The sequence below is a fragment of the Sarcophilus harrisii genome, chromosome 5 (genome assembly GCF_902635505.1).
Source record: "Sarcophilus harrisii chromosome 5, mSarHar1.11, whole genome shotgun sequence".
Lineage (NCBI taxonomy): Eukaryota > Metazoa > Chordata > Mammalia > Dasyuromorphia > Dasyuridae > Sarcophilus > Sarcophilus harrisii.
In genome coordinates, this window is record NC_045430.1 from 29,753,141 (window position 1) to 29,766,919 (window position 13,779).

General features: G+C 39.2%; 1 protein-coding gene across 1 annotated transcript in view; it reads left to right on the top strand.

The window, feature by feature from the left end:
• HAL (histidine ammonia-lyase) overlaps window positions 1-13,779 on the top strand; it is a 38,777-nt gene that overhangs the window by 5,700 nt on the left and 19,298 nt on the right. Inside the window, exons 8-14 of the mRNA XM_003771045.3 lie at window positions 89-214; window positions 2,547-2,686; window positions 4,702-4,749; window positions 5,963-6,110; window positions 8,647-8,742; window positions 8,830-8,888; window positions 11,853-11,933. Of these exons, the coding sequence (XP_003771093.1) occupies window positions 89-214; window positions 2,547-2,686; window positions 4,702-4,749; window positions 5,963-6,110; window positions 8,647-8,742; window positions 8,830-8,888; window positions 11,853-11,933 (698 nt within the window). The remainder of the gene's footprint in view (window positions 1-88; window positions 215-2,546; window positions 2,687-4,701; window positions 4,750-5,962; window positions 6,111-8,646; window positions 8,743-8,829; window positions 8,889-11,852; window positions 11,934-13,779) is intronic.

The following is a 13,779-nucleotide window of genomic DNA, read 5'->3' on the forward strand; positions in this document are numbered from 1 at the left end:
GAGAAATTACTTGAAACTTCTGGTTTCTGACAGAAAGATTGGGGTTGATGGAGAAGACAAAATATTTATTCTGTTGATGTCCTCATAGGTGTTGGGAAACCACTGATCCCAGAGAGATGCCGGATGCTTATGGCTTTGAGAATCAATGTCTTAGCCAAAGGATACAGTGGAATTTCCCTGGAAACTCTCAAACAAGTTATTGAAATGTTTAATGGTAATACCCTGGATCCTCTGTCGACTAGAAGTTTAGTACAAAATAGAATATTATCAGGCTAGTCAATGGGATGATACAGGAAGGATGGGAAGAAGATCAAAAGTGATTGAGACAGGAGGAGGGAAAGGGAAATGAGGAAGGTGAATGTTACTGGAGATGGGGTTCTATTCTTTGCTGACAAAATAAAGTCTATAAAGAAACTTTTCTATAAAATACAGAGTCAGGAAGTCTTGGATTTGAATTCCACCTCAGATTACAACTGGCTTTGTGATCCTGGACAAAGCCTCATCTCTAAATGTACATCTCTAAAATGGGAATAATAGCACCTCCCTTCAGCAACAAGATTTATTGAGATAATGAAATTACATAATGTGTATAAAATGCCCTTGATACATTGAGGAACTAAATACATCTGAACTATTATTATTATCTGTTTTTAAAAGATAAGAACAAGTTAGATCAGATTAAAATATTAAAACTTTAGACCCCATAGTCCCAGTATTGTAGAGCTAAAGCTGAAAGGTACCTCAGAGGCTGTCCGGAACAACCCCTTTGTTTTACAGATGGGGAAACTGAATACCAAGGAGGCAATTACTGACTAGCATAAAATAACAGAGCCACTTAGGAAATTGTGATGCTGTTAAATTCCTTTGCATAGAAAATACTTTGTACTTGCATTGCAGAAATTCTACTGTGAAGCAATATTGAACAACTTCCACATAATGAGGCTGCAGAACCAGTCCCCTTGAGCATCTCATTTTGTAGGATTTCAGCTGTATTATCTCTGTTCTGCATCTGATTCAGCCATTGGCAGTTGTACCATTGATCAATGTTCCTCTGACTACGTGGAGAGATTATAGAATCATGAAATCTCAGAATTTAGCAGGAATTCTCCAAAAGAGACAGGGGTATAGGGAAAAAATACTAAATTCAGAATCAATGAACCACAGTTCAATTCCTGACTATTCTACTTATTATCTATACATTTGAGGAAATCACTTCTCTGGGGTCTCACTTTCTGTAACATAAAGAGCATAGCATAGAAGCCTCTGAAGTCCCTACTAGCTCTAAAGCTAAGCTTCAGTAAATAATCCCAGTCAATCTTTACCTAAAACATGAATTCCTTGTACAAATTACATAAGCTTAACATATTAGAAGTTTAGTCCCTTTAGTCATGGCGTCATAGGACTAGAGTTGGAAATAACCTGACAGGTTGACTGATTATTCAACCTCCACATAAAAACACCCATGCTGAGCTTCTCTGTACCTCCTGGATTAACCTTCTACAGTCTGAGATAGTTCTAACTATTGGGAAGTTTTACCTGACATCCACCCTAAATTTATTAATAAGATTAAGTCCTTCTTTTACACAAGAGCCTTCAGATACTTGAAATGTTATCACGATCTCCTTCCACTCCCTTTTTCTCCAGGCTAAACATTGCCAACACTTCCAACCAATATCCATAGAATATAATTTCAAGTCCTTCCTCTATTCTGATTTCTTTCCTTTGGTTGTATTCCAACTTGTCAAGGTTCCTTCTAAAACATGGTTTTTGAGAACCAGAGGTTTCCAGATCTAAAAGAGACTCCAAAGGTCATCTAGTCTCCATGTTACAGAAAAGGAAACAGACCCACAGAAACGGAATGATCACAGATTTAGTGTTGGAAAGGATCTCAGAGGCCATGTAATCTAATCCCTTATTTTTACAGATGAGATAATTAAGTCTTAGAGAGATAAAAGGATTTTTCCAAAGTCACGCATATAGTAAATGGTAGAAAAGGGTCTGAACCCAGATTTTTTTAACTTCAATGCAGCAACTATACAATTTTTTTTTTTAGAACTATAGCCTTGCTTTTTATTTTTATTATTGGTCAGTTTGGAATTTTGGGAAATTTGGAAATGCCCAGTTTTATTCTAACTTGGAAGTTTCCTATGTAGATGGGAAGACAACTAACTGGCTCTAGAGTCAAGAGAGCTGGATTCAAATCCTGTTGATGGAATAATAGGAAAAAGTGCTGGATTTGAAGATAGACAACCTCAATTCAAATCCCACCTCTGATCATCACTATCAGGGTGATCTATGGCTAATCCCTGATCCCCAGTTTCCTCAGCTGTAAAAACAAAGAAGTTCTAGGACTGTGAGGACTCAAATTTTAATATTTAAAACTTACTTTGTAAAACATCATGATAATAACGATAGTTCATATATATTTAGTTCTTTAAGGTATGCAAGACAGAAGGGAGGTCTCTCTCCATCAGGAACCATGTGGTTAGAAACCTGTTTGTCCCATGTACCCTAACAGTAGCCTGATTTCTCTCTGTCTCTCTTAGCATCCTGCCTGCCCTACGTTCCAGAGAAAGGAACAGTCGGAGCTAGTGGGGACCTGGCCCCCCTTTCTCACCTTGCACTGGGACTTATAGGAGAAGGGAAGATGTGGTCTCCCAAGAGTGGCTGGGCTGACGCCAAATATGTAAGGACTCTCTGGGACTCACACGGATTGCCAGGCTTGACTCAGGATGTACCTCTAAGGCCCAGGATTGGATCCTGGTGGGGAATTTAAATTGTTTTAGCAGCTACCTCCTGTAGAATTATAATGCTATGCCAGGGACTCAGATATAGGCAGAGTAAGGAGGTCCTAGATTCTAATCCTACCTCAGATACTTAGCAGATCCCTCTGGCCCTCAGTTTCCACATCTGTAAAATAATGAGGTTGGACTAATGGGCTTCTAAGGTTCCTTCCAATTTTAAATCGATGATCTTATGACCTTTATGTCTACTGCTGTTCAGTCATATCTGATTCCTTGTGACCCCATTTGGGATTTTTTTGGCAAAGATACTAGAATGGCTTGCCATTTCCTTTTCTAGGTTATTTTACAGACAATGAAACTGAGGCAAATGGGGTTAAATGACTTTCCCATAGTCATACTAGTGAGTGTCTGAGGCCACATTTGAACTCAAGAAAATTAATTATTTTAGAAAGAAGAGAAACTAAGGGTGTGATCAGTCTACAGGGTAGATAATGGATTCCTAAGAAATTATGAATGCCTAGAATTTTAGAACAAGGGACCTCATAGAGGACCTGTCATCACTGAACAAGTGCTTAATAATTGCTAGTAAAATTTAATTTAGAAAAAAAGAAGTACTCAAGGCTTGAGCAGTTTCCACTTGGATAGTTGTTCCCTGAGCAATTCTGAAAATTTAGAATTTTAAAGCAGAAAGGGCCTCCAAGACCATCTAATCCAATCCACACCCAGTGGAAATTCCCTTTACAAAATCACCCACAAGTGGTTATCTTTCTTTTGTTTAAAGATCTTTAGTGACAGGAAACCCAGTAATTCACAAGGCAGCCCTTGAAACAGAGTTAAGGAACAACTGCCTCTAAACAGCTCCAATTGTTAGGAAGTACTTTTCTTACTTTGGATTAAATCCCTGCATCTTCCTATTGCTCCTAGCTTCTTCTACACACACACAAAAAAACCCTAATTCCTTCTTCATATAACAGTTTTCAGATACTTGAAGATAATTATCATGTTTCCTGGATGAGTCTTAGTTTTAGCACTGATTTTAGCATTCATTTCATTCCTTCAAACCACACTTTATTTTGTAGCTTTATGCTACTTCTACTCATGTTCCCCACTTAAAGAAAAAGATTTGGGGCCTCTTCTTTGCCTGGATCCTTTTTGGATATGATACCATAATTCTGTGTTCAACAATCAGCAAGTATTCTTTGGACACCTTATGTATGCTAGGCACTTGACAGAACCATAACTAGGGCAAAGTGATCAGACCTTTGGTCCAATTTGCTAAAAATTAGAGGATGCTGAAATACCTTCAGCATCACAGAACCAACTGAATTGAACAGAACCAACTTAGAAATGAAGCAATAATTAGAGAAAACAAGAAGCTACTAAATAAGTTTCCTTGTGATCTTGCTTTCCAAGTCAACATCTCTCCCTCATCTAATCAGTGTCATTGAATTCTAGACCCTTTGTCTGTTTTCTTCAATCTGATTTATGTTTAAAAGTTGGCAGGTGGTTATATTATATGATATTTTCCCCAGGCAGAAAAAGTGTTAGTTATGACTTTGGTGTTTAATGCAGTAAGATGCACAGCTAATTGGCCAACAAATATTTATAGGTGGTGCTATGTATAGAAAACTGGGCTTGGAATCTTCATGAGTTCAAAACTGTTTGCCTCAGTTTCTTCATCTGTAAAGTCAGCTGGAAAAAGAAATGGTAAACCACTCCAGTATTTTTGCCAAAAAAAAACCCAAAATAGGGTCACAAAGAATTGGATATGACTGAAAAGAACAGAACAAGAACAAAAACCAAAGGCAGGATGGGTTGGAGAAAGGGTAAACCAAATATGCGAACCCACACAGGTCCCCTGATACCTGAAGATATCTTTACCAGCATAAACGTGGATACAGAATAAGGCTTTATTTTCTTTCTGAAATCTTCTTACATTTTGTCAATCACTCCACAGGTCCTGGAAGCCCATGGATTGAAACCAGTTACTTTGAAGCCCAAAGAGGTAATGTATTTTAAAGCCACCACTTAGAGAAAATTATCAGTTTATAAGCTCACCTCCTACTCCCGTCATACTTCTAAAATGGTAATAACAGTAGCTTTCTGGGAGGTTGTGAAGATAAAATGAAATAAAATCTGTAAGATGCTTTCCAAACACTCTATCAAAGCCAGCTTGCTATTAGTATAGCTCTCAATCTATTAAGTATCAGAATAGGGACCCAAATGAAGATCTTATGAGTTATTGATCTAGAGAGGGGGAGGATCAAAGAGAAAATGGAATCAAATTCCCTTGCTTTACAGATAAGTAAATTGAGATGTATTCTTTTTTCCCTTTTGATCTGATTTTTCTTGTTCAGCATGATAAATGTGGAAATATGTTTAAAAGAATCGCACATGTTTAACCTATATTGGATTGCTTGCTACCCAGGGGAGGGGAGAGGAGGGAAGGGAAGGAGAAAATTTGGAATACAAGGTTTTTAAAGGATGAATAGTGAAAACTATGTTTGTATGTATTTTGAAAATAAAAAGCTATAAGGAAAGAAGGGAGTAAGGGAAGGAGGGAGTGAGACAAAGAAAGAAAGAAAGAAAAAAGAAAGGAAGAAAGAGAAAGAGAGAGAAAGAAAGAAAGAAAAGGAGAAAGAAAGAAAGAAGAAGGAAGGAAGGAAGATCAAAGACATTGAATGATGTGAGCAAGATCACCCAACTAGGAAGAATTAGAATTGGTATTTCAGTACAGGTATTCTATGTAGCTAAGTGGCACAGGGGATCAGGAGAACCTGAGTTCATATCTGACTTAGATAATGTGACTCTAGGTAGGTCACTTAACCCTGTTTCCTCATGTATAAAGTGAGCTAGAAAAGGAAATGGCAAACCACTCCAAGAAAATCATAAATGGGGTCACAAAGAATTTGACATGATCAATAGACCAAAAAAAGTTCTATAAATAATTGATAGTTCTATGCTGAATCAAAAGTAGAGAATCTGATAGAAAAAAATAGGTGAAATAAAGTGAGCATTGACTCAGAATTGGAAAGGATCTTGGAAGTGAAATAGTCAACCTCTTCATTTTTTAGATGAGAAAGACCCAGAGAGGTTATTTAATTTGCCCAAAGTACACAGACAGAAAATTAATTTGAACCTAGGACCCTCCAATTTCAAACTTTCCACTCAATATCACATTGCTTAGAACAATTGGGCTCATGTATCTTCCTCCCAAGGGTCTGGCCCTCATCAACGGGACCCAAATGATCACATCCTTGGGCTGTGAAGCCGTGGAAAGAGCGAGTGCCATCGCGAGACAGGCTGACATTGTGGCTGCTTTGACCTTGGAGGTGCTGAAGGGCACCACCAAAGCCTTCGATACAGGTTGGTACCAATCTCTTGGGGTCGGGCCAGCCAACAGGAACTGCATAGTTCAGGGATCAGTGATGGAGAAAACATTGGGACCAAAATATATCAATTCATGAAGGGGATATTGTGGATAAATATGTTTTTTGGTCAACAAATCCTCAAATCGGAGCCAGGGGATCTGGTACTACCACCTTATTATCTGTGCAACCATGGCCACACCATGTAATCTTGTTGGGCCTTAGTTTCCTCATCTATAAAATGAAGGGATTGGTCTAGTGAATCAAAAATTCATTTTTTAAAATCTCTACATCTGTGACTCTATGGCTGCTCTGGACAAATTACTTCATTAAACCTCAATGTCCTCATCTGAGAAAATGAAAGAATTGGACTGGATGACTGGCTCTTACATATTATATTACTCCTTCATCGAGCCCTACAGCCTATGATCCTTCTATCTGATGAACTTAAGAAAGATGGAAAAAAAACATTTCTTTGTACAATCAGGACAAAAACGGAGATTTCTTCCTCTTATGAGGAGGTAAACATTTCTGGATAGATTAGACCAGGTCTCACCCAACATATGGAAATGAGAAGAGAACAGTTGGAATGACCAATGATCCCCTTGAGGAATTCTACCTCCCCCCCGCATTTCTCCTTAGCTGGCTTGCTTACTATGGATTCTTGATACATTAGTAAAAGGTTTCATCTGCAAAAATGTCCTTCCCATCATTCATTGCAATAAGCTTTTATTAAGTGTCTGCTATGTCCAAGGGAAGGGGCAGAGTGTACAAAGGCAAAAATCCAAATTGTACCTGCCCTTAGGAGTTTGTATTCTCCTGGGAGATACAACATCAATCAACTGATTAAGCAATAAGTACTTAGTAAATCCACCTACATTGCTCCAGGCTTGGAATGTGGTAGATGCTGGGGATACGAAGACAAACGTGGGAAAAGCCTACCCTTCATAATCTGATACGCCTTATTATGGATATATAGTGTTTTTGAAGTAAACACAAAGTAATTTTTTGTGTATGTAAGGGAGATGCACAAGCAGTTGGAGAGATCAAGGAGGAGAAAGAGCTTGTAATGAAGTTATGAAGAAAACTAGGGATTCTATCCCTCAGTGAGAACATTGGGCATCCCAGGCCTGAGGGATAGGCCATCCAAAAAACTTCCTCCAAGTTTTTAGAAGAAATCTCTCAAATTCTAAGAGGAAGGAGCATGGGGACTCACTCTGCTAATATCTGAAAGTGTAAGCCTGGGACGATGGGACTGGAGCCAATCAGAGGACTTTGTGTTTTATCCAGAGGTAGAAAGGGGTTGCCTGAATTTCTTGAGCAGGGAATGGCAAAGGTAGACCTATGATTTAGGAATATCAATATGGTACCCACATGAAGGTGGACTATAGTCCATATAGGCTGGAGACAGGAAGGTCAGTTAGAGATTGATGCAAAAGGCTTGGCAAAAAGTGATGAGACTTGAACTGGCTTGGTGGTTCTGCAAGGAGAGAGAAGAAGGTGTGGAGATGAGAGATGGTTCTGTGAATATTCACAGGACCATCTCTCATCTCCACACCTTCTTCTGAATATATATATTCAGAGTGAACTGGCTTGCTTGGACTATCAATTTTATTCCTGCTTTTCTCAGAAAGAAAATTAAGATGGAAACACTGAAGACTGAGATACTAAGGCCTGGCTAAGACCTTAGCATAAGAAGGCTAGGGATGGATATCCTTAAATCTTCCCATGTTTTTGCCAGAGACATATTTGTATAGGAATGGGGATAGTCAACCAATCAATAAACATTAATTAAGTATCAGGCATTGTGCTAAGTAATGGAAATACAAAAAGACAAAAGGCAATCCCTCCCCTTGAGGAACTTAAAACCTAATGGGGGCAACAATAAAGATGTACCAAAAAAGAGTCATATACAAGATAAGTAGGAGATGATGAACAGAGGGAAGCACTGAAATTTTAAAAAGAGCTATATGCAAGATAAATAGGAAATGATGAATAAAGGGAAGGCATTGGAATTAAAAGAGATTAGGAAAGTTTTTCAGTGGATGATGGGGGTTTTAGCTGGGCCCTGAAGGAATCCAAGGAAAACAGAAGACAGATAAGGAGGAGCAGCCTTCCAAGCATGTAGTTTCAGTGGGTAAATCCCTCAGTAAGGAAAACTATGGGACCTCAGGGAAAATAATCACATCATCCCACAAAGCATCCCTTGGCAGATGTCGAAGAACATCATTTTAATTTATATTAATATTATGAATAATGGCATCTCACAATTACCTAGAGCTTTATAGTGATGAGAGCACTTTCTCTGCAATAAGCATTATTTTGTGACCCCCGTTTTGCAGTTGAGAATTAGAGATCACATGCTCTTCTGACAGTCACTGGGCTGTGGAACATTAGTTCTTGGACTCAGCCCAGGATTTCCACATCCTGAACTCGTTATACTAAGGCAGAACAATGAGTTCGACCCAATACAACCATTTTCCCACTTGGAAAGAAGACAAAAGTCTCAGGGTGTTTTATCTTCTTACTTCCAGACATCCATGCTGTGCGCCCTCACCGTGGGCAGATTGAAGTCGCCTTCCGATTTCGGTCCCTCTTGGATTCTGACCACCATCCATCAGAAATAGCAGGTGGGAGATGCTGTGTATAATATCCAAAGAACATCAGCCTATCAGGATCTGTCTCCCTCTGTTTCACGCTCTCTTTCCTTTTTGCAGAAAGCCACAGATTTTGTTCCCGAGTACAGGATGCCTACACGTTGCGCTGCTGTCCACAGGTAAACCTAGCATATTTTCTGAAAAAGAGAGTGACTAGAAGAAAAAGCAAGAAAAATACTGTGTAATGGACCCTCCTCATCTTTATTTAGTTGGAACCTGTTTTGTGCATCTAACACGGATTATTAGGATGATTTTATTTAGGTTCAGCTGAAACCTAATGCTTCCAAAGTCATTAAAGTCCGGTGGTAAGACATAGGTCAAGATGATTGATAATGGCCCCAGACTCAAGGGGAGACCTTGGCCTTCTTAAGCTAAGGTCTACCCAGGTCTCAGAATGTCTGAGGCAACACCCATTCAGTGGTTTAAAGCTAGCCTTTCTAAAAGAATCATTCTGGGAGGGGTAGACCCTCAGAGTTTCTGGCTGGAACAGAAAATAATTGCAATCCACACTTATTCGGAGCCATCAAAACCCACTCTTAGAGGTCAAAGAATGGTGAAATCATATATTTAGTTCTGGAAGGGATTTTTGGTGCCTGGGAAAACAGATTTAGACTTGGAAGGCACCTCAAAAGCCATTTAATCCAACTCCCTCGTTTTATAGATGAAGAAACTGAGGGGGACTTGCCAAAATCAACAGGGATGTTGTCAGAGGCAGGATTTGAACCCAGATCCAATGATATCAAATCCAGCCTCTTTTTCATTGCATCTATCACCTCTGGTTCTAATTCTGTTCTCTGGGACACAGAAGAACAAGTCCAATACCATCTGCAAATTTCAACTCTTTGGCAATAATAGCCTTTATCCCCAATCCCTGCCCTTAACCTCAGCCCCAGACAGAAAAAAATCCCCAATTATTTCAATTGGTCCTTGCATGGGCAAGTACAATGGGCACCCACCCTAACCAGGAAATAATTCCTTTCTCTGACTTTCATAACATTGGGTTGGTTCTGTTGACCTAAATACCTTCTCTGTTTATAGTTCTCATTTTATACAGTGAAGGTGTTTCCTTTTCCTTGTTCAACACCTCTGCAAGGCAGACTATTGGTTGACTTTCTCTGATGGTTTGGTGTCCTCATTTTTCAGACCCCGACTTAGGCTAATTAAAATATTGCCTTGCCCATCTAATTGAGAAAGTGTCTCCTCCCAGTGGATCCTGCCAGTAACAGAATGGAATCTTTTAATGTCTGGGAGAGAAGGACTGGTCTTTTACATTTTTAAATTCATATGTATCATTTCCCTATTAATGACATCTGATTGATATTGTGATTCTTCAAAATAAAATAAAGGGGAAAAGTCAAGGATGGCATCTTCTTTTAGGAAAGTAATCCATGCAAGCCCACAAAATTCAGTTTAACTAAGAAACTCCTTGATGGGTTGAGAAGATGGGACCAAGTCACCTCTACTCCATCATTAACTCAAGGCATTAGATTTTATAGAGGTCAGTTGTCTTTCAAATGCATGTTTGTAAGGAATGATTCTTGGCTTAATGCCAAGAAGAGACATAATGTGGTATGGTGGATATAGAAATGGCTTCAGAGTTCAGAAAACTTGGGTCTGACATGTGGGGAAGAAGAGAGCCAGGAAGAGAGGAAAGACAGGAAAGAAGGAAAAAGGAAGGAAGGAAGGAAAGAAGAAGGGAGGGAAGCAAGAAGAAAGGAAAGAAGTAAAAAAAGGGAAAAAAAGAAAGAAAGAAGGAAGAAAAGGAGAGAGGGAGAAAGGGAAGAGAGGAGAAAGAAAGGGACAGAGGGAAGAAGGGAGAGAGAGAGAAAAGGAGAAAGGAAAAAAGATGGAAGGAAAGAGAAAGAAAGAGGAGAAAGAAAGAAAGAAGGAAAAAAAGAGAAGAAAGGGTGGAAGGAAGGAAAGTTGAGGAAGGGAGACATTCACACACAAAGACAGAAGGAGAAAGAATTCTTGCCCTCAAAAGAGCTTACATTCTATTAGAAGAGTCAGTCAGTGAACAAACATTAATTAAGCAAATTATGAGAAGAGATATAACTAGAGATGACAGAGAATGAAAACAGAAAACTACTTCTATAGTTACTTGAGAAGGGAGGGAACAATAAGGGGGAGAGTTGGGGGAACTGGCAGAGTTTTCACCCTGGAGTGGGTACATCAAATGAATCTGGAAGAAAACCATGATTTCTTAAAATGGAGATGAATAGTGTTTTCAGACAGAGGGGAAAATATGGGCGAAAGTATGGAGAGAGAACATGGAATACTGTGTTAGGGGATTCCCAGTGACCAGTTTGGCTCGACCATGGAATGCACAGGGAGGAAGGACATTTAGACTGGATCCAGATTGTAAAGGATTTCCAGTGCCATCCTGAGGGCAAAAGGGAGCCATTATCAGTTTTTGAGCATGGAAATGACATTGTCATTAGAGTCCTAAGGACTTCCTTGCAGATGATCACATCTATAATGACATATTATGATGTATTAGATGTGGGATCAAAGAAGACTCCACGTTGGTGTCATGGCAAGATCCTTGTGAATTTATAAAGTAAATTGAATTATTTTCAAATTGCAGCAATGTCATGATTTCCACTGGCTAGATTTCATTGCAAAGTCTCAGATTTTCCTTTCTCTCCCCCAGATTTTCCTCAAGCACTTTGGCTGGCTCTGCTCCCTCCCTCATTTCAGCCTTCTTGGTCTATGTGCCAAAGACCCCTTCTGAGACCGTAAACCTCTTCAGTCTAGGGATTCTGTCGCTTCCCCCTTTGCATTTGTAGTGCCTAGCCAAGGGTCCGTAATAGGCGCTGTATGTTTTCCTTTAGTATTTTATTCCCCCCAATAACACATAAAAGCAACTTGCAGCATTCCTTTTTTAAATTTAGTTCCAAATTTTCTCCCTCCTTCCTCATCCCCTTCACTGAGAACGCAAGGGATGTGATATAGAAATAACTGGTGCTTAAGGATTGGATTTTTTTCATCAGGGAGCTCTAAAATATCCTCAGGAACTCTTGGCTGCCAGACAGAGGGAAAAGTTCTGTTTGAGTCCTGATTCCATGTTTTGTTTCTGCTAGGTCCACGGTGTGGTAAACGACACAATAGCTTTTGTGAAGGATATCATCCTGACCGAGATTAACAGTGCAACAGACAACCCTGTATCCTTTGAGGACTTGCTGGCTCCGAGGAGGCTTGACTCTGAGGAAAAATGAATATTTTAGATGTGTAGCTTAAAATAAATGATGAGGATGAGGCGAGAAAGTGCCTGCATGAAGTAGGTGCTATAGACATATTAACTATTTCAGTAGTAATAGTAGCAAAAAAAAAAAAAATAGTAGTAGTGGTGGTGGAAATGGTGGTGATAGTAATAGTAGGGGTAGTAGTAATAATAGTGGTGATGGTAGTAGTAGTAGTAGTAGAAATAATAGTACCAGTAGTAATAATACTACTAATAGTAATAGTAGCAGTACTAGTAATATAGTAGTACTAGTAGCAGCAAGAGTAATATAGTAGTAGTAGTGGTAGTAGTAGTACTAGTAGTAACAATACTAGTAATACTAATAGGTGCAGTAGTCGTAGTAATAGAAATAGCAGTACTAGTAGAATAGTAATAGTAGTAGTAGAAATAGTAGTACTAGTAATAATAGTAGTAGTAGTGATAGTAATAGTAGCAGTAGTAGTAATATAATAGTAGTAGTGGTAGTAGTAGTAGAAATAGCAGTACTAGTAGTAATAATAATAGTGGTAATATAGTAGTAGTAGTAATAGTGGTGATGGTAATAGTAGTAGTACTAGTAGCAATAGTAGAAATAGCAGAACTTGCAATAATAATACTACTAATAGTAATAGTAGCAGTAGTAGTACTAGTAGTAGCAGTAATAGCAGTAGTGGTATGTAGTAGTAGTACTAATACTATTAGTAGAAATAGCAGTACTAGTAGTAATAATAGCAGTAGTAGTAATATAATAGTAATAGCAGTAGTAATAGTAGTAATAATAGTCACAGTAATAGTAATAGTAGCAGGAGTAGTAGTAATATAGTAGTAGTAGTAGTAGTGCTAGCAATAGTAGTTATAGCAGTAGTAATAATGGTAGAAGTAGTACTACTAGTAGTAGTAATAGTAGTAGAGATAGTAAAAATAGCAGTACTAGTAGTAATAATAATAGTAGTAGTAATAGTAATAGTAATAGTAGTAGTGATGCAGTAGTAATTGTGGTTACTGTTGTTCTTGTCAGAAGTGGCTTTTGAACCCAGAGGTTCTGGGTTCTGGCTCTGAGACCATTCCACCACAGTGCCCCCTATAACACGGTGACTTTCTGTGTGGAAGATGGGGTTTCATTCGTAAAGAAAACCCTCAGATGAAGAAGCTTCTTCTACTTATACAAAGGGCACTTTCTCTGAAACTTCCTCTTAGAGAATAGCGTGGGGACACTGTTGCATGTGTCAGAGGCAAGTCTTGGGGTCTCTGAGCCAGCTTCCTCTCCATCCTCAGAGACCATCTAGTTCAGGGTCCTACTTCCCACCAACAATATCCCCTGACAAGTGGCCATTCCTCCTTCACTGGAAGACTTCTGGATTCCTTTTTTTAAATCGATTGGGGTTAAGTGACTTGCTGGGGGTCACACAGCTGGTAAGCGCCCTCCTGACTGCCCACTGTGCCCCCTTCACTGCCCCTGAACCCAGGGTCCCCCGAAAGGGCTTCGACTGTTATTCTTTGCCACAAGCCAGAATCGGCATCCCTCCAGATTTCACCCATTGCTCCTAGTTTAGCAGGGCCATGGTAAAGCCATGAGTGAGAGCTAATATAAAGGGGCTGGCCTCTTCAGCGCTCCCCTACTTATGTTCTGTGTCTTGATTAATGGCCCCAACACTTGCTGTTATAAGATCCGCAGTCACGAGAATGAAGACTGGAGCTAGTAAGAGGACAATAGCCAGACTCTGTCTGCAGCTGCCTGGTCATGGAACAAATCAATTTAATGTTTCTTTTCTTTTTTTCAGGATTCT